This window comes from Cricetulus griseus, chromosome 4 (genome assembly GCF_003668045.3).
Source record: "Cricetulus griseus strain 17A/GY chromosome 4, alternate assembly CriGri-PICRH-1.0, whole genome shotgun sequence".
Lineage (NCBI taxonomy): Eukaryota > Metazoa > Chordata > Mammalia > Rodentia > Cricetidae > Cricetulus > Cricetulus griseus.
This window is the reverse complement of record NC_048597.1, coordinates 56,925,614-56,945,400: the sequence shown is the minus strand read 5'-3', so window position 1 is coordinate 56,945,400 and position 19,787 is coordinate 56,925,614. Positions and strand designations below refer to the sequence as shown.

The window sequence follows — 19,787 nt, the reverse complement described above, 5'->3', positions numbered from 1 at the left end:
ATTATAAAGTGTACACTGGATGATTAAAATTGGCTCAGGGTGGGGCCTTCTAGTTCTGGCTCCAGCAATTGGGTCTGTTGATGGTGCAGTGGTAGTGATAAACTTAGTAACAGAAGGGGCAAGAGATTGTGCTTCTGAGAACACGTATGATCACTTGCACATGACTTAATCATTGAAGCATGGGGATTCAAGAATATTGGTGAATAGGCTTAGGAATCCTATATCTGTCCGAGCCCCCCCTCCGCCTCCACACATACAGGGATTCTCTGTGTAAAAACTCTGGCTGTCTGTGAACTCACTTTAGATTAGGCTGGCCTCCAACTAATTGCCTCTGCCACCTGAGTGCTGGGATTAAAGGCCTGGATACCACCAACCCCCCAGTACATACTCCAGTGTGTTTTTTGTATGTTTGGTTGGTTGGTTGGTTTTTTGAGACAGGGTTTCTCTGTAGCTTTGGAGCCTGTCCTGAAACTCTCTCATATTAATTCTCTGTTCTAATATTAGGTGCTTCCTTGTGGCAGCTCAGAATGATGGATCAAGCCAGATCAGCAATCTCTAACTTGGTAAGATTTTCATCTATCTGTAAAAATGCAATAAAAGAACATACTTTACCCAGTGTGCAGCAAAGAACACCCCAAATTCTTACCAGGCATTCTTTTATCTGATCTAGTGGTCTTGAGGTATGATAGGTCTCACAAAAGAAAGTAATACTCTGCTTTTATGTTTTTGAGACAGGGTTTTGCTGTGTAGTCTCGGGTTGTCCTTGAATTCAATCTTTGTTTCCCAAGTGCTGAAAATAGAGGCAGGTATCACAACACCCACATACAAAGATGTTCAGTTTCAATTAAGATTAATTGTGAGTGACACTGTAAGAATAGGGTAGCATTGGCTGTTTGGGAAAGGTTATGTAGCTAGGTAGAACTAAAATGTGCCGATAGTTTCAGTTACACTAGAGGTTGAGTCAAGAGGATTGCTTGGCTTCCTAGTTCAGGGCCAGTCTGAGTAACATGGTAAGACCCCCATCTCTTTAAAAAAAAAAAATTAATTAGAAAAGGTTATAGGAAATTTACAAACTAGAAACCCTGGAAAGGCTGATTGAAAGTCTGTTAGCTAGCCTTCACTTGCCATTGACAGAATTGGGCACAAAAGAAGAGTATTAGTTGGGAATGGTAGCTTCCCTTATGAATGTATGTCATCCTATACTAATGTACATAGTATATGACCAAACTTTGTAATGTATTAATGCTGTTTGTATTACTTTCCTTTTCAAAAAAATATCAGTTTGGTGGAGAACCATTGTCATACACCCGGTTTAGCCTGGCTCGGCAAGTAGATGGAGATAACAGTCACGTGGAGATGAAATTGGCTGTAGATGAAGAAGAAAACACTGACAATAACATGAAGGCCAGTGTCCGAAAACATAGAAGGCTTAATGGAAGACTCTGCTTTGGGACAATTGCAGTAGTCATCTTTTTCTTGATTGGTAAGAATGTATTTTAAGAAATTAAAAAGTATTTCTTATGACCAACTATTAGAAGTCTTATGTCAGTCCAGGAGATCTTTGTATTGTACATTTTTTTATTATTTAAGTTATGGATGTTGTGTTAGAAATATACACAGAAGCCGGGTGGTGGTTGTACACGCCTTTAATCCCAGCACTTGGGAGGCAGAGGCAGGTGCATCTCTGAGTTTTAGGCCAGCCTGGTCTACAAAGCTACACAGAGAAATCCTGTCTCGAAAAACCAAAGAGGGAGGCAGGGGGAGAGAAGGAGAGGAAGAGAGAGGGAGGGAGGGAGGGAAATATACACAGGATATTTGGAACAGTTTCAAGGATAGCTTCTAGTAAATCAAGGTGTTCTCACCTATGTCTTGAACAGGTTGCTGTATGAAATAATATGACTTATTGTGGTAATTTAAAATTCCATAAAGCTGAGATTCAAGATGTTCTTTCAGACCCTTAGCATTTAATTAAAAGGTAACATTTTCAGGGATAAATTACAAATGAAGTCTGTGAACTTAGCTCTAAAACTTCTGTCTTTAGGATTTATGATTGGCTACCTAGGCTATTGTAAACGCACAGAACAAAAAGACTGTGTAAGACTGGCAGAAACGGAGACAGGCAATTCAGAAATCATCCAAGAAGAAAACATTCCTCAATCTTCTCGCTTATATTGGGCAGACCTCAAAAAACTGTTGTCAGAGAAGCTGGATGCCATAGAGTTCACTGACACCATCAAGTAAGCCTCAACTTGCCAAGTTCAGTTATCTAAACTGTTCATTGGGGGCAGAGCATACTTTAAAGGCTTTCAGAGGGTCCCCTGCGCTTGAGTGTAAGGAGCAACTCATCTGGAGAGTCGCCTTTCTTTCTCTACCGAATCATTTTGTCACCTGTAGTTTATTGTGGGCTGTTAGGTTTTCTTCTGTTCTAATGTTCCCTTTCTGAAATAATCTTTAAATAAATTTAGGTTTTTAAAATTTATATGTATGAGTGTTACCTGCCTGTATGTGTGTGCATCATACTCATTCATGCCTGGAGCCTACAGAGAGAGGTCTTATGGATGATTGTGAGCCACCATATGTGTGCTGGAATTGAAACTGGGTCTTATGTAAGAGCAAGAAGTGCTGTAAACCACAGAGCCATCTCTCTAGCCCTCTTTAAAACTTTTTTTGATTTGTATCTATATGTATGTGGTGAGCAGTACTTCTTGTGTTCATCATTACTATAAGCTGTTTGACCTTGCTTCAGGTCTCCTAGAAACTATCCATCATTTACTAAAATATACGGGTTAGGCTGAGTCTTTTAAGGGAATCTTCATGGTAATAGATTTTTGTTTTTAAAACAAGCTTGAAGGAATATGTTACTTAAGGCATTGATACATTTTATTTCTCTCTGTAACCGCTTAATCCAGCAGTTTTGAGTCATAGTTCATTTAGCCTGACTATGAACAATGTTTTAAAACAGTTTGCTTGATCCTTGAAGTAAATGTTTACTTAAAATATGTATTTTAGTCTACGGCCGTACCACCCTGAACATGACCAATCTGGTCTAAAATAGGTATTTTAATGCAGGCATTTTTAGTTGGCTGGTGGTGGTGTATGTATGCCTTTAGTCTCAGCACTTGGGAAGCAGAAGCAGACTGATCTCTTGTTCCCAAGACAGCCGGGGCTATATAGAAACCCTGTCTCAAAAACAAAGCTAAACTAAAACCTTTCTCTTACAGGCAGCTGAGCCAGACCTCTCGGGAGGCAGGATCTCAAAAAGATGAAAATCTTGCCTATTATATTGAAAATCAGTTCCGTGACTTTAAACTCAGCAAAGTCTGGCGAGATGAACATTATGTGAAGATTCAGGTGAAAGGCAGGTATGTTGAAATAAAGTAGCTTATTTTATAAAAGTAACTGCTTTCAGATATGTTCAGTAGATCAGGCTTTCAAAATGAAAATCAAGGTTAAAATTTAGAGATCAGTTTCCTTAAGCCAATCAATACAAATCAAATGCTATGTGTACTAAAGCTATTGAATTTTTCTTCAAAGATGGCTTTAACTTTTTTATTATCTTTTAGTGCTGCTCAAAACGCGGTGACCATAATAAATGTAAATGGTGACTCAGACCTAGTGGAGAATCCTGGGGGCTATGTGGCATATAGTAAAGCTACAACAGTTTCTGTAAGTAAAAACAGTGCGTGTGACTGTTTTCCCCTGTCTCCATTAAGGAAATTAGATGTCCAGGTGGTATACGTTAACTGATGATGAGGTTCTCAATCTGTTTCTAATGGTCATCACTACCCACAGTTTGAGAACTGCTGCCCTAACTCTTGCTCCTTATTGCTCAGACTGCCCCCATTGCATTGCTCCTATTCGTGTGCACACATTCAAGCATGTTCCCACCTAAGGAAAGGCTTTATTAAATCTTCTCCACATCAGTCACACATCAAGGAAATGGCCTACAGACATCCCTGCAAGGGAGCCTTCCCCAGTTCAGTGATTCCTTCAGATGACTGGCTTCTGTCAAGCTGAAAAGCTGAATAGCACAGTACCTACACTACCTTAGGTTGTCCTTTGACCTCTAACACACAGTATTTATTACTGTGTTTTCAGCTGTTTGAGATTCAGATGTGGAAATATGTAAGTGGTGCTTCCATGCCTGACCTATTTCTGTTTATTCTGGTATACTTACCCTAGACATAACTGAGTGTAAAGGGAGAATGAGATATAGAAAACATAAGGCCGGAAATCTTGGATTTTTCACTTCTAATAACACTGCTTAGTTTTTGCTAAGAACTGTCAGTTTGGGATTTGATTTTTTAAGGCCCCCCCTTTTTTTTTCTCAATTTCTGTGTGTGTGTGTGTGTGGGAGGGTGTTGTTTTTTGAAATAGGACTTCTCTGTATCCCTGGCTGTCCTGGAATTCACTATGTAGACCAGGCTGGCCTCACATTTAGAGTTCTGCTTGCCTTTGCCTCCTAAATACTGGGATTAAAGGCATGCACACAACCCCTTCGATTTCTTTTTTTACAATTGGTCTGTCAGATTATAGTAGTTTTGATATGATGATCCTCATTATACCTAATGTGTTTATCCTAGGGTAAACTGATCCATGCTAATTTTGGCACTAAAAAAGACTTTGAAGATTTAAAGTATCCTGTGAATGGATCTTTAGTGATTGTTAGAGCAGGGAAAATCACTTTTGCAGAAAAGGTAAGTATGGGTTTTAAATATGTTGGTCTTATTCTTATTTTTGTGGATTATTTTCCCCCTTCCATTTCATCCCTTCAAACCTACCTATATGCCTTTTCTTGATCTTTATTCATGTCCTCTTTTGCATAATAATTTTCTTGTGTGTGTGTGTGTGTGTGTGTGTGTGTGTAAATATATGAATACAACTTGCTCAGTCAGTCTAATTCCTGTATCTACATCTTTAGGACTGACCATTTGGCATGTATAAATAATTGGTGTGCTCTTCCCTGGTGAAGAAGATGCCTCTCTAATAGTTTGCCCTTTAGCATAAATTCCAGTATGTGTTAATTTTCATTTTGTGTGAACAGATGTTCATGTTCTGCTTTTCTGTGTTCTTCAGGTTGCAAATGCCCAAAGCTTTAATGCAATTGGTGTCCTGATATACATGGACCAGACTAAATTCCCTGTTGTTGAAGCAGAACTTTCACTCTTTGGACATGTGAGTTATTTCTGGAGTCCATGTTCTCTAGATGTTCTTGCATTGCATCTACTGTGCCTTTCTTAGATCCTCTCAGGAGACTTTTAGAAGAAAGAGAAGATAATTGCTGAATGCTTTATTGATAATACCTTAAATTGAAATTTTTCTGTATACAGTATTTTTAAGGCATTTTATAGAAATCCTTAGATTTTGAGGCTTTAGGTTCCTAAATGGTTTGGGCTATATATAGCCTCAGACCATATCTGAGTCTTAAGGGCAACTTCTTGACTAAGTGGTTAGAACTAACTGTTGTCTGTTTACTAGGCTCATCTAGGAACTGGTGATCCATACACACCTGGGTTTCCATCTTTCAATCATACTCAGTTTCCACCATCTCAGTCATCAGGATTACCTAGTATACCTGTTCAGACGATCTCAAGAAAGGCTGCAGAAAAGCTATTTCAGTAAGTGTGTCTGAAAGCTCTTAATATGGTAAGGTTGTAATTATGCAAGAATGCTAATAGCCAAAGTTGATTAAATAACATAAAACAGTTGGCATCTGGGAATTTGGGGATAGTTAACTGCTAACTTGTATATATGAAAAAAAAATTTTCCTCAGTAAAATGATCTTGATAAGGGACTTGTAAACTCAGTTCACTCAGTGAAACACCTTATTCCTATTCGGTTACTATAGAAAATTGGTTGGATCCTGTTGTCCTGACATCTAAATCCATGTGGATAACCATTAGTTCTGAATTTTCATTTAGCAGCACAGAATTATTCTAGTGACAGTTTGTAGCTGCTTTGTGGTAATACTTCGGTTGTCCTCCCTCATTTACAAGTACCTCTTTCTAAAAATAGAACCTAAGCTGGGCATGGTGGTGCACACCTTTAATCACAGCACTCAGGATACAGAGGCAAATGGATCACTGAGGTCAAGACGAGCCAAACTTATATAGCAACCAGGGCTTCATAGTGAGGTAGATCCCTTCTCCAAAAAAAGTATATCATTAAACTTTATCTTGACTTGTTACTTCTTATTGTGTAACACAGAACAGGTTATTCTAACCCCTCTGATCTTTTTTTTTTTTTTTTTTTCAATTTAGTTGGAAAACTAAAATATATATCAGTGAATAGAGTGGTCAAAAATAAGGAGCATTTTTATGTATGTGAGGGCTTTGTGAAGCACTAGACGGCTCAAAATCCTGAGAAGCCCCAGTGTTGGGTGATTCTCAATAACTTGTTCTACCCAATACCTGTCTCTGAACCTTTGGAGTCCTATTCACCATCTTCCTTAAAATCAATTCATCAATATGTTGTAAGAATACAAAGTGCCTTTGTTAATGGAAGGGTTGGGAAACATGAAAATATACTAACAGATTCCTGTGAAGCTTTCATTATGGATCTGTCTTTGCATGTATTTTAAATGCAATCTAACGATAGCTATGTCTTTTAATGTAGAACCTTTCTGGACAGATTATGGATTTGTAAACCAGAGAAAAATAGCTCAGGATGCTAATACCTTTTTTTCTATTTCTAGAAACATGGAAACAAACTGTCCTCCTAGTTGGAACACAGATTCTTTGTGTAAGCTAGAATCTTCACAGGGTATAAATGTGAACCTCTCTGTGAACAACGTGCTGAAAGAAACAAGAATACTTAACATCTTTGGAGTTATTAAAGGATTTGAGGAACCAGGTACAGACCCTGCCCTGTACTTTTCTTAGTGTTTTGCTTACTCTAGGTGTGTCTAGGAAAGGAAGGAAGAAGGTTAAGATGCTGGCTTGCCTTGCTTTTGTGAAGTGCTAAATCTTGTTTTCCCTAAAGGGAATTTTGTGTGTATGTATTTGTGTGCTTACATACATATATGACCGTGTAGGCATATGTAGAGGCCAGAGTTCAGCATCAGCTATCTTCCTCTAGTCATTTAAACATTTTGCTACATTTCATGTGTGTGTGGATGCATGAGTGCCACAGCATGTGGAGGTCAGTGAGAAATTGCAAGAGATGTGTCCATCTAGGTCCAGGGCATTGAACTCCTGGGAATCAAATTCAGGCTTGGCAGCAGTTATCTTCTATAGTCTGCCCCACTAAAGCTAATTAGACTTAAAAGCATTGGAAGAATTCGAGACCAGCCTGGTCTACAAGAGCTAGCTCCAGGACATCCTCCAAAGCCACAGAGAAACCCTGCCTTGAAACGCCCCCCCCAAAAAAAAAAATAAATAAAAAACAAGGCTTTGCGATGTCAGCTTGTTGGAACTGACCATTATGGATAGAAGAAGCTCTGCTTCATAAGTAAGCATTTTTTCTTTTTTTAGAAGAGTGGTTTTCTTAAGGGATCATATACATTGAAACTATCAACTATCCAGTTCTGCCCATGAAGCATAAAAACAGCATAACTAGTATGTAATAGATTAGTGAACAGGGTACAGTCCCTGGGATAGACAGCATTAAACACAGTCACAATTGATGAATATGGAAGTCCTTGGACTTCAGTTATTATTAAATGGCTGATGTGGTCAAAGAGTAGTATCGTGAATGGCTGAGGAAGTAGTGGTTATCCTGTGACTGTTTTGGGTTTGAGACAGGGTTTCTCTGTAGTTTTGGAGCCTGTCCTGGGACTCTCTCTCTGGAGACCAGGATGGCCTGGAACTCTCAGAGATCCGCCTGCCTGCCTGCCTCTGCCTCCTGAGTGTTGGGATTTAAGGTGTGTGCCACCACAGCCCAACTGTCCTGTGAAATTTAATCCTAAACTGGAATCCTAAATCATCTGAAATTAGGCTTTTATCCTTTGTACCTGACATGCTTATTTTAGATTTCTTTATTAGAACCAGTTTGAAATTAAATACAAAAAAAGCTGGACATGATAGCATACCTACTATATGATTCCCAATTTGATTCCAGTGCTAGGAAGCTGAGGTGGGAGAATCCTAAATTGGATGCCAGTCTGTGCTACTGATGAGGCCTTGTCTCAGAATAAAAACAGTATGATTGTGTGTTGCCCTTTTCTGTTTTTCAGACCGGTACATTGTAGTAGGTGCCCAGAGAGATGCCTGGGGTCCTGGTGCTGCAAAATCCAGTGTGGGAACAGGTCTTCTGTTGAAACTTGCCCAAGCATTCTCAGATATGGTTTCAAGAGGTACAGCAGAAAAGTTCTGACCTTGACACATTGTGAGCTCCATGTCATCCTAGCAGTTACATTCTGCGTTGCTGAATTTAACTTGTAATCTTACATTCAGACACATTCAGGGTGGTATGGCCGTAGACATTTTACATCTTATGGCAGATTTTTTAAACAGTCTTGTTTTCACTGACTCATGACTTGGAAATGTTTCTCCATGAAGTGTCTTTGTTGAACTAGCAATCATCTAATTCTCTGAAACTGTATTTAGTATAAGCCGTAATTCTTAGTCCAACATGTACAGAAAAATAAATCTAACATGACTCTTGGAGTTTACTTGAAAATAATCCCATACTTTATATAATGTACTAAAATTAACAACTAAATATTACTTCCAAGACATTCTCTCATGGTACCTTGCTATGCATGCAATATAATTGAGGTCTAAAGAGGCACTTTTAGACAGAATGTGTTAACATAGAAAAATACAAACAGGGCAGTTGGTGGGCTGTGGAACATGTACTGCCTAAAGGAGTTGTCACAAAGTATGTCCTCTGGAGACTTCCTAAAACTTACTTATAGGTATAGTCTGGTGCGGTGGCGTTGTAGTCCCAGCTACTCGGGAGCATAAAGTAGGGGCATTGCTTGTGAATTTAAAGTAAGCCTGGATAAGGTAGATTGTCTCAGAATAAGGTAAATAATCCATATTTAAGTGACTTGCTTCTAAGCAGATTGTCCTCAAAGAGGATATACATCATAACTCAATACTGCAACTCAGTAACTGTCCAGAGGATGAGGGAGTAACCACCAATAATGTGTGCCTGTTATGTGCTCAAAGTGTTGTAATTAATATACAGGTGCTGTCCTACAAAGATTACCTTAGGATTCTGTTCTTAGTGGGTTTTTGAATCTTGAATTTATCTTCAGTTAGTTACTCACCTGCTTATACCCACTCTGAAGGCGAACCTAATTTCTTGTCTCTTCCAGGTGGGTTTAAACCCAGCAGAAGCATTATCTTTGCCAGCTGGAGTGCAGGAGACTTCGGAGCTGTTGGTGCCACCGAGTGGCTAGAGGTATTATATATTCTATGTCCAGAGTGAGTCTAAGTGTCCTCCAGAACCTATCTTAGGTCCTAGTATACTAAGACTCAATGGAATCAAGATTTAAAAGTAGATCCTTAACAGTAGCTTTCTATGTGATAAGTTAATGTACACATTAATAGGTATGAGATATTAATATTGTCATTGTTTCTTCTCTCCTAGGGATACCTTTCATCTCTGCATTTGAAAGCTTTCACTTATATTAATCTGGATAAAGTTGTCCTTGGTAAGTAAGCATCCCTTCCTAGTTTTTTAGTAAACTGCGTGGGGAACAGCAGACCTCTTTTTTGAGACAGGGTTTCTCTGTAGCCCTGGCTGTCCTGGAACTCACTCTGTAGACCAGGCTGGCCTCAAACTCACAGAGATCTACCTGCCCTGCCTCCTGAGTGCTGGGATTAAAGACATGAAGATAATTGAGAGTTGGTTCTCTCCTTTTCACCATCTGGGTCTATGGGATTGAACTCAGGTTTTCAGGCTTGTCCACAAATACCTTTATCCACTGAACCATCTCTTAGACCATAATGAGTCAGAAATTGGAATGGGGGATCCAATAAAAGTTTCAGATACAGAACCAGTAGTGTGGATTATGTAAAATGCAGATGTAAGTCAGGTGTGGTGGCATACACCTGTAATCCCAGCATTCAGGAGGCAGAGGCCGGCAGATCTCTGATTATAAGATTGCATATTGATTCAAGATTACATATTGAGAGTATCTAAGTTTTTTTGTTTTGTTTTTGAGGCAGTTTATGTAGGCCAGGCTGGCTTCTGCCTCTTAAGTGCTGAGATTGGTATGTGCTACTACACTCAGCTGACTTCCTAACTTAAATGTCCACTTTATTAATAGTTATTGTATAGGGCCACAGACCTAGGGTCCTGTCTTTGTCAGGGAAAAATGTTAACAATACTTTGTTTACAGGTACTAGAAACTTCAAGGTTTCTGCCAGCCCTCTATTATATACACTTATTGAGAAGACAATGCAGGACGTGAGTATACCTAGTTACAAAACCCAAACCGAAAACATTCATCAGTAACCAGTGATAGGAATTGAAAGTAAATTCTATAGGGGTATTAGTCATGTCCTTGGCTTATTGATCCTCAGTGTACTGAACTGAACTGAGAGATGGAGTATATGAAAGGTTCTCAGAATACATCATCTTTAGACTATTACCCTCAGAGCTGAACTATTGTAGGCACTCATAGGAGACTGTTAAGTCAGAATGCTAAGGAAGGTTTGAAGGACTTGAATAACGCTAGAGAAAATACTTACTGGAAAAAGCCAATCGATCACAGTTTTTTTGTTTTTTGTGTGTGTGTGTTTGTTGTTTGGTTTTTTTTGGTTTTTTTTTTTTTTTTTTTTTGAGATCACAGTTTTGAATGAGGAAAGAATACATTGAAGAGAATGCTTGCAGAGAATCTTCAATATAATTGAAGAGAATGTTGGAGTGATTAAAAGATGGAAGGAAACAACTAGATATTGACCTTGTTCCAATGGGAATCTACGGTCACTTTAGCATCTCAAACAAGATAGTAGTGCATTTACTGGTTAGTCTGGCAGTCTAACATGTGATACAGAGAAGTGAGCAGGGAGCTGGAGTTCAATGGTTAAATGCACATACTAGCTGGTCTTTCAGAGGTCCTGAGTTCCATTCCCAGCAACCACAAAATGATTCACAACCACCTGTAATGAAATCTGGTGCTCTCTTCTGGCCTACAGCAATACATGCAGACAGAACACTATACACATAATAAATAAATCTTTGAAAAAAGAAGTGAGCAGAAAGAAGGCAGGCATGATTATGTAGGTGAGAGGGGGTTTAGAAAGTATGTTTATTACACCTATAAGTTATAGTTTAGAACTATATCACAGGAAGGAAAGCAGAAAGGCAGGCAGGCATTCAGAAGAGACTTACACCCTTCCTAAGGGACTGATAGTGTAGCCAGGTAGGATAACTGAGATTTTTAAGTATTTGTAGAGAAAAGAATGTTAGTGACTAGCCTGAATTAACAGAAAAATTAGGTTTTAATGAACTATTTCTCATTTTATAGGTAAGACATCCAATTGATGGGAAACCTCTCTATCGAGACAGCAATTGGATCAGCAAAGTGTACGTTGAGAAAAGTAGACGGGGCTCTAAGCCTACTCTATCCTAAGCCCAGTTCCACCCATGGGGACTTGGTTATCAGGGAAGGGTGCTGCCTGGTAGGTCTCTGTTTCAGAATACTTGCTAAAGATTGCTCTTGTTCTCCTTTCAGTGAGGATCTTTCCCTTGACAATGCTGCTTTCCCCTTTCTTGCATATTCTGGAATCCCAGCAGTTTCTTTCTGGTTTTGTGAGGTAAGACTGAAGAACTCAGAAACATTTTCATTAGATTTTATAATGATTAAAACCAAATTTCTCAGTATTTAAGATGTTCTTTAACTTGTAATTATTTTAGATACCCATTGAAAGTATTCCAGGTGCTGAAAAATGTTCTCTTAAGCAGCAACTAAATAAGTGTAGGGTAACTGAGACAATGTTGAACTGATCACATTGTTATAAAAGCCAGTGAGAAGGCACTGAAAGCCAAGCAGAGCAGACAGAATTATTAACTATCAGTTATTGATCCACTAGAGGCTAGGACCCAAGTGGGCTTGAATCACTTTGGAAAGTCTAGGGAATAATGAAACACCTAGATTTGGAGATTGACATGACTGGGATTTATTTTACTTAAGAAAGGGTTACTGTGTTTGTGGGCATATGTTAGGCCCAGTGTGTATGGGGGTCAGAGGACAACTGGTGAGTTCTTTTTACTATATGAGTTCTGGACTAGAACACTGTGCTTTCTTACATGCTCTCTTACCTTGATGGTACACCCAGAAGGTAAGGCCCCTGCTCTTAGCTCTCACCCATATAAAAAATAGCCTTTCTTTGTCTTCTAGAATGAGGACTATCCTTATTTGGACACTAATTTGGATACCTATGAGAAACTAATTCAGAAAGTTCCTCAGCTGAACAAAATGGTTCGTGCAGCAGCAGAAGTAGCTGGTCAGTTCATAATTAAACTTACCCATGACATTGAACTGAACCTGGACTATGATATGTATAACAACAAGATACTGTCATTTGTGAAGGAGCTGAACCAATTCAGAGCAGATATCAAGGTAAGTGACTCAGTTTTTAACTGGCCTATATTTTACTCTACTTAAATGCCCTTACCCCTCCTCCTTGCTACTTCCCCAGCTTCTGGTAACTGCCATTCTATTCATCTATGAAATTCGATTATGTGTGTGTACACATGTAGTTTTCTGTAGAATCTTGATGCAGTCCAGGCTGGCCTTGAACTTGGAACTGTCCTCTGCTTCAACCTTCAAATATTGGAATTATAGCTGTGGACCACCAGTTACAGCAGCTTTTTGCTTTTTTCCTCTAGCATAGATTGTAGTAGCATCTTTTTGTCAGGACTGCCAGCACTCAAAAAGTGCCATGGAGACTTTTTATTAATTATAAGAGCTTGAGCTTTAGCTCAGGCTTGTCTCCAACTAGGTCTTCTAACTTAACTTGTTTCTGTTAATCTATATTCTGCCCCGTGGCTTTTTTATCTCTTACCATATGTCTGACTTAGTACACACATCATTGGTGTCTCTTTGCGTACCTAGATTCATCCTCTCTGACTTGCTTCTCCATGCCTGAAAGTCTTGTCTAGCTATCTTGGCCTTTCAGCTTTTTATTAAACCAATTACAGTGACACATCTTCACGGTATACAAAAAGATTATTCCACAACAGTAGGTTCCATTACAACACTTGACTAGATAAACTTCTTTTTGGTTTTCTAGACAGTGATCATCTCTTTGTGTAGCGTTTAGCTGTCCTGGAACTCACTGTAGACCAGGCTGTCCTCAAGGTCTGCCTGCTTCTGCCAGGACTAGGAGTCGATCATTTAGATCCCTTCAAAACAGTTACTGGATCTTAGTTATGATGGGTTTCTTGAAATAAACTGTTCAGAAAATGGAATTTACTAAATAGAAAAAGATTTTCAAGTAATATCAAAGTGTTGGAAGTTTCCCCCATAGGGAAATTAAACTGGAAACCATATATGCTTTTTTCTTAATTATGCTGAATTTCATATTACTTTCTACATGAGGCTAAAAATAGATAATTGAATTATCTTTCTGGCTCAAAAATGAATTTATTACTGTAGTTTATAGGGCCTCTGATATAAGGTGCTGAAGTGTAGCTTTTTGGGTCTTGAATTTACATGTGAGTCATTTCTTTTAGAATTAATAATGGTCCAATCTAAACTGGAAAGATGTATATAGTAACATATAGATGTAGTATAATTTCTACATCTAATCCAGTATCTAATTCCAGTACTCAGGAAGCTGAGGTAGGAAGATTGTCTGGAGTTCCAGGCCAGCCTGGGCAACTGTAGTGAGTGCTGGCTAACCCAGGGTTATAGAGTGTGTGATTAGTGCCCTTAAAGAAACATAACATCTAATGAACTATCTAATAGTTTAATCTGTCTTTGACAGGCAATGGGTCTGAGTCTACAGTGGCTGTATTCTGCTCGTGGAGACTTTTTCCGTGCTACATCTAGACTGACGACTGATTTCCATAATGCTGAGAAAACAAACAGATTTGTCGTGAGGGAAATCAATGACCGTATTATGAAAGTAAGTATGTTCTTAGGAAAGAAGGAGCTGAAGTAGGTAGTTTTTTTGTTGTTGTTTTGGTTTTGTTTGTGTTTTTGGTACTTATAGACAGGGTTTCTCTGTAGCTCTTGGATTCTGTCCTGGAACTCAATCTGTAGACCAAGTTGGCCTCAAACTCAGAGATCCGCCTCCCTCTGTCTCCTTCCTGAGTGCTGTGATTAAAGGTCTGTGCACTGCCTCGAGGCTTTTTTTCCTAAGTAGGTAGTTTTAGTTAGCAATGCTATCTATATAAAAGTGGCGAGTACTGGGGGCCACTTGTTACGTGTGAATTAAACACACAGGGAATGGAGAGATGGCTCAGTGGTTAAGAGCACTGGCTGTTCTTCCAGAGGACCTGGGTTCAATTTCATGATCTTAAAGTAATATCTAACCTAGACATACAAGAGACATCAATTTTGTGTTTTATGTTTCAAAAACATTTAGAAATGGCAAAGAAAGCTCAGGAGTAGTAAATTTATGTGTATGAGTGTTTTGCTTACATATACATATACATACCTGTATGTTCCTGGTATTGGAGAAGGCTAGAAAAGGTTGCTAATGATCCTGGAGCTGGAGTTACTGCAGTTTTAAACTACCATGTGGGTTCTGGGATCCACACCCAGGTCCTATACAAGAGCAGCAAGTGTTCTTAACTTCTAACCACTGAGCAATCTCTCTAGTCCAACCCTAGTAATTTTTCAGAAGAAATCTTTAGTATTAGTCATGAGTGAAACCTTACTTATTATCCTAGTCAATTTGGGAGAAACTGGATGTGTTATAAGATTTATGTTAGTTAGGAATTAGGCTGGGCATAGTGGTGTGTAACTTTCAGTTTTAGCACTGAGGCAAGTAGATCTGAGTTGGAGGTATACATAGAAAATTCAGATCCATCTGTAACTATAAAGTGAGACATTGTCTCACAAAAGCCAACCACATCAGAACCCAAGAGACAACTCAGCAGGTCAAAGCGATTACTGTGCAACCTTTGTAAAGGTGGCAGAATTGACCCCACTATGTGGCATGTATACTCAGGTACACAACACATGCAGGGTCTCACTGTGTCACCCTAGCTGTCCTGGAACTCACTTTGTAGACCACACAGGCCTGAACTCAAATCCACCTGCCTCTGCCCCCCAAGGCAAGTAGTTGGTGCACCCTGACTCCATACATTACATTTTTTAATTAAGATATCTCTATACTCGTTGGGTGGTAGTAGGCAGAGGCAGGAGGATCTCTGTGAGTTGGAGGCCAGCCTGCTCTACAGAGCAAGTTCCAGGACAGGCTTCAAAGCTACAGAGAAACCCTGTCTCAAAAAAACCAAAAATAAAAAAGTTAATAATATAACTAAGCTCTCAGTAGTCTCAGCAAGTTTAACATTTGAAAGGAAAATGAGTCACAAGTTAAAGCACTGTGCAAGCTGCCTTTCTTTTGTAGGTGGAATATCACTTCCTGTCACCCTACGTATCTCCAAGAGAGTCTCCTTTCCGACACATCTTCTGGGGTTCCGGCTCTCACACTCTCACGGCTTTAGTGGAGAACTTGAAGCTTCGTCAGAAAAACAGTAGTGCTTTTAACGAAACACTCTTCAGAAACCAGTTGGCCCTAGCTACTTGGACTATTCAGGGAGTTGCAAATGCCCTCTCTGGTGACATTTGGGATATTGACAATGAGTTTTAAATGTAACATAATTAAATAAGAGCAGGGCAGTCTGTTTCTAGACTTGTACTGGTTGTGCTAAATTTTCATTAGAGCTCAAATCTAATGTTATAATTCTACCCGATCATCCTGATACTAAATGTCTTTAGGCAGCAGCTTTTAGTGCAGGGTTGGACCTACACTTGAAGTTACAGTGGATAACACTTTCCATGTTCATGATATCGCCTCAGTTTATCTTTAGAATTTTGAGTTCTTTGTAATAACTTCCTCTTTGCGTTGTGGTCATGAAAATGTGGGAACCAATTGTAAGAACTTTGCTCTAAGTCTTGAGGGCATTAGCTAGTATCTTTTGAGGTGGGAGGACAGTGGATGCTGAGGATCAATGTGCTATTTGTTCCCCACCTTCATCTGACCCTCATTGGGATTCTCCAGATGAGCTGTGTGCCCTTAGGATTAGCTGGTTTCCATTCCCTAAACTAGACAGTTACTTTAACTAGAGACGGTACTTGTTTCTGCCAGCAAGGTTGACATAGGTCCTTCTGATAAAAGGAAGTTTGTCTGCTTACTGCAGGAATAGGCCTTTCTGGTTAACCTTACATTATTTATGAGGAGACCAGGAATCAAAGACGACATGATGTTTTCTCTCCTCTGGCATCTGCCCAGTAGTCTTTAGTTCTTTGTTTTGTTTTTCCCGACATTTTCTGAAAAAGAGCAAGTTTTAGACTCAGTTTGTCAGACTTTAAAGAACACACTGCCAAATTTTGGCCAAAGTGTTAGTCTTTGGAGGAAGCTCTCTATCATTTTGGCACTGAGATATTTATTGTTTATTTATCAGTGACAGAGTTCACTATAAATAGTGTTTTTTTTATAGAATATAATTATCGGAAGCAGTGCCTTCCATAATTATGACAGTTATACTGTCGTTTTCTTTTAATAAAGCAGCATCTGCTAATAAGACCCAACAGATACTGGAAGTTTTGCACTTATGGTCAGCACTTGCAGGCTTTAGGAGAAAGTTACAAGCCAATTAGTACAAGTACAATTAGTTACAAGAAGTAGAAGAGAATTGAAAGTAACAAGGGATTCCTAATCCAGTTGGACTTTCAACTGTCCAAAAAAAAGGATAGTTCTCCTAGGTGCAGTGAGTTGTGGCCAAGTTAAAGGCTGTGGTAGTACTTACATCTGAAAATTTTTACAGCTCAATTTATTCAAGATGTAACTCAAATTCAATATTGCAAAATTTCCAGTACCTTTGTCACAAACTTAACTCACATTATCGGGAGCAGTGTCTTCCATAATGTATAAAGAACAAGGTAGTTTTTGCCTACCACAGTGTCTATATCGGAGACAGTGATCTCCATATGTTACACTAAGGGTGTACGTAATTATCGGGAACAGTGTTTCCCATAATTTTCTTCATGCAATGACATCTTCAAAGCTTGAAGATCGTTAGTATCTAACATGAATTCCCAACTTCCTGTAACTCCTTAGTTTTAGTTGCAAAAGCATTTGTGGTCATTAAGCATTTGGTGGGTAAATTCAACTGCTGTACAGAAAAATCATTACTTCCAAGGTCTTTTTTTTCCCCCAATTTAATGTGGGTGTTTTGTTATCTCTGGTTTCTCGAAGTTTTCTGTTTATGGAATAGAAGCATACATTTGTAATGTTTGCTGGTGATAAATGAATTTTAACTATCTCCCTTTATTTGCATGTTATTTCCTAAATGTAGTTCAAGCAGGTTTGAATCCATTTTTGGCTTAAAGTAAGGGAATTTTGAAAGATAGGGAGTAAGGAATTAAGGGTGTTGGGAAACAAAGATTGCAAAAGGATCTTGATGTACCTGCCCATCACTATCAGTATGGTAGCTATAAATTATATAGATATGAATGAACAAGATTTAAGATCACGTTAACAAGGACTAGTTAGCCATCTGCTTCTAATCAGTTTTGTCATGGGGCAATTCAAAGCCACCACCTAAGAGTCACTAGGATCTCAAGGTTCTTGGCACCACTCACCCAAGTGACTTTACAGCCTCACTGAATTGTTTTCTATTCAAGTCCCTTCAATCTTCACAATTTTTCTCTTGTACCGATATTTGACTATCATCATACATAACCTTAATGGGATTTCAAGGCACATGAATAAAGGGCATGGGGTTTGCCATAAATCTCTTTAATAAAAATAGCCTTTACTGTGGTGAGGGTTGTTTCTAATCAAAACAGTAAGTTGGTAAGAGGTTTCGTATTCTTAGGTAAAATGTGTATCTGAGTGATAACCTGTTACTCATCAGGTTATTCTGGTAAATTTTGATAAGAAAGGAGTGAGCTTTTGTCATGATGCGCTGCTTTAGGATTCCCATGACCTTTACTGTGTTAGCTTTTGAATGTCCTTTCAATTTTGAACTTGCCAACCTACGCTCAGCTATCTTTGTAGACATGCCCTTATAAATGTATACAGCCGGTATGTAACAATGTGAAGATTCCTTACCTGACTTAATAAAATGCTTGGATATACTGAGTTGTCAGACTCTTTCATAGCAAAACTGGGCATAGAGTTCCCATGGGCCCCAAGTCTGCCATATCCCTCCACCATGACCAACCTCACTCCAGAGTGGTAGTTAGACAGTTATCATCCAAAGACCAGCTAGTTGCATTATTGCTCTCTATTGGTAGACATTTTGATGTAGCTCCTTGTGTTTAGTATATTCAGGTAGATTCCAAAGCAACAAAAATTGGTCCAGAAGTTGAAGGCTCAGAGCACATACTGTTCTTGCAGAGGACCCAGGTTCAGACAGGCATTGGTGGTAGGAGTGTGAGGTAACACATCATATTGTTTCCAGTCAGGAAGTAGAGGTGAGCCAGGCAATGGTGGCACAGGCCTTTAATCCTGGCACTCGGGAGGCAGAGGCAGGCAGATCTCTGTGAGTTGGAGGCCAGCCTGGTCTACAGAGCAAGTTACAAGACAGCCTCCAAAGTAATACAGAGAAACCGTGTCTTGAAAAAGAAAAAAAAAAAGAAAGAAAGAAACCTAAATAAGAAATAGAGGGGAACTCTGGTGCTTAGCTGGTGGCTCATGGGAATATCCTTCAGGACAGCCATGTCTTGTAGCATTAAGTTGTGCTCACCTGGAAAAGAGCACCCCAGCTGGGCATCCTCAAGTGGATGGGAAGGATCATTGTTACCCAGCAGCTCCCTGCAACCTTTATTTCCAGCTGTTCCCCAAGGTGGCCTTGGGGAGAGATTAAATAGGTGGAGAACACTGGGGAAAGAGGGGAGGCGGTTTTCATATCTTCTGGTGAAGACTCCTGGTGTGGCATTTGGCAGGGTCATCCCACTCCAGTAACTTCTCACTTATGCTCTGCAACTGGTTCCCCAAGTGAATTTTGGTGAAATGGTACCATAGTTTGTAGCCTGGACCTAGAAGGTATAGGTGCTTACATCTACCCCAGGGAAGGAATTGTAGCAACAGCTGGCTTTATCCTGTATCCTTTTTATAAACCAGTTTTGGACAACTTCCATAGGATAATGCTACCCACATTCATGATGGGTTTTCCCTCCAGGTAATCTCAGGAAATTGCTTTATGGAAAATGCCCAGAGATGTTTCTGAATCCTGTCAAGTTGACAATAGAGGTTAGCCACAGTTCAGTTACTTTGCTACCTCTGGTTCCATTAGTGATGTAGGAGAAAAAAATGTGTGCACATGTTCATAGGAAGGTCAGGGGACAGCGTTTGGAAGTTCTCTTCTATCTTGTTGAGGCAGGGTCTTTCTTGTTTCTGCCAGTCTGGTACTCCAAGTAAGCTTCCTGGCAAGCTTCCAGGAGGCCAACACCTACAGTTACTGAAGCCTCTCCTAGAAGCATAAGAGAGCAAACTTATCGAGACAAATAGATTTGATTATCCTGACTAACTGTGAGAAGCAAGAAATTGGGTGGCTGCATGCATAGCACTTTTGACAGTTTGTGAGAAAATAACAATGCTGGCTGATCGCTTCTAGCATCTCTAGATAAAATGGTCAAAGACAAGCATGAGCCCCATGATAAAATTAACCAGCTTCTTCTAGCATCTCAGCATACAGTGAGGAAAGAC

The 19,787-nt window shown here is 39.4% G+C and overlaps 1 protein-coding gene across 1 annotated transcript; it reads left to right on the top strand.

Moving 5' to 3' along the window:
* The first annotated feature begins 527 nt into the window (after positions 1-527).
* On the top strand, positions 528-15,908 carry Tfrc (transferrin receptor). The gene is given in 18 exon segments (NM_001246819.1): positions 528-563; positions 1,282-1,483; positions 2,042-2,237; positions 3,222-3,362; positions 3,564-3,666; positions 4,584-4,697; positions 5,077-5,175; positions 5,479-5,618; positions 6,695-6,852; positions 8,174-8,293; positions 9,263-9,348; positions 9,538-9,601; positions 10,292-10,359; positions 11,423-11,481; positions 11,630-11,711; positions 12,296-12,517; positions 13,887-14,027; positions 15,480-15,908. Coding segments are annotated over 18 exon segments (2,274 nt in total). The 3' UTR covers positions 15,723-15,908.
* The last annotated feature ends 3,879 nt before the right edge of the window (positions 15,909-19,787 follow it).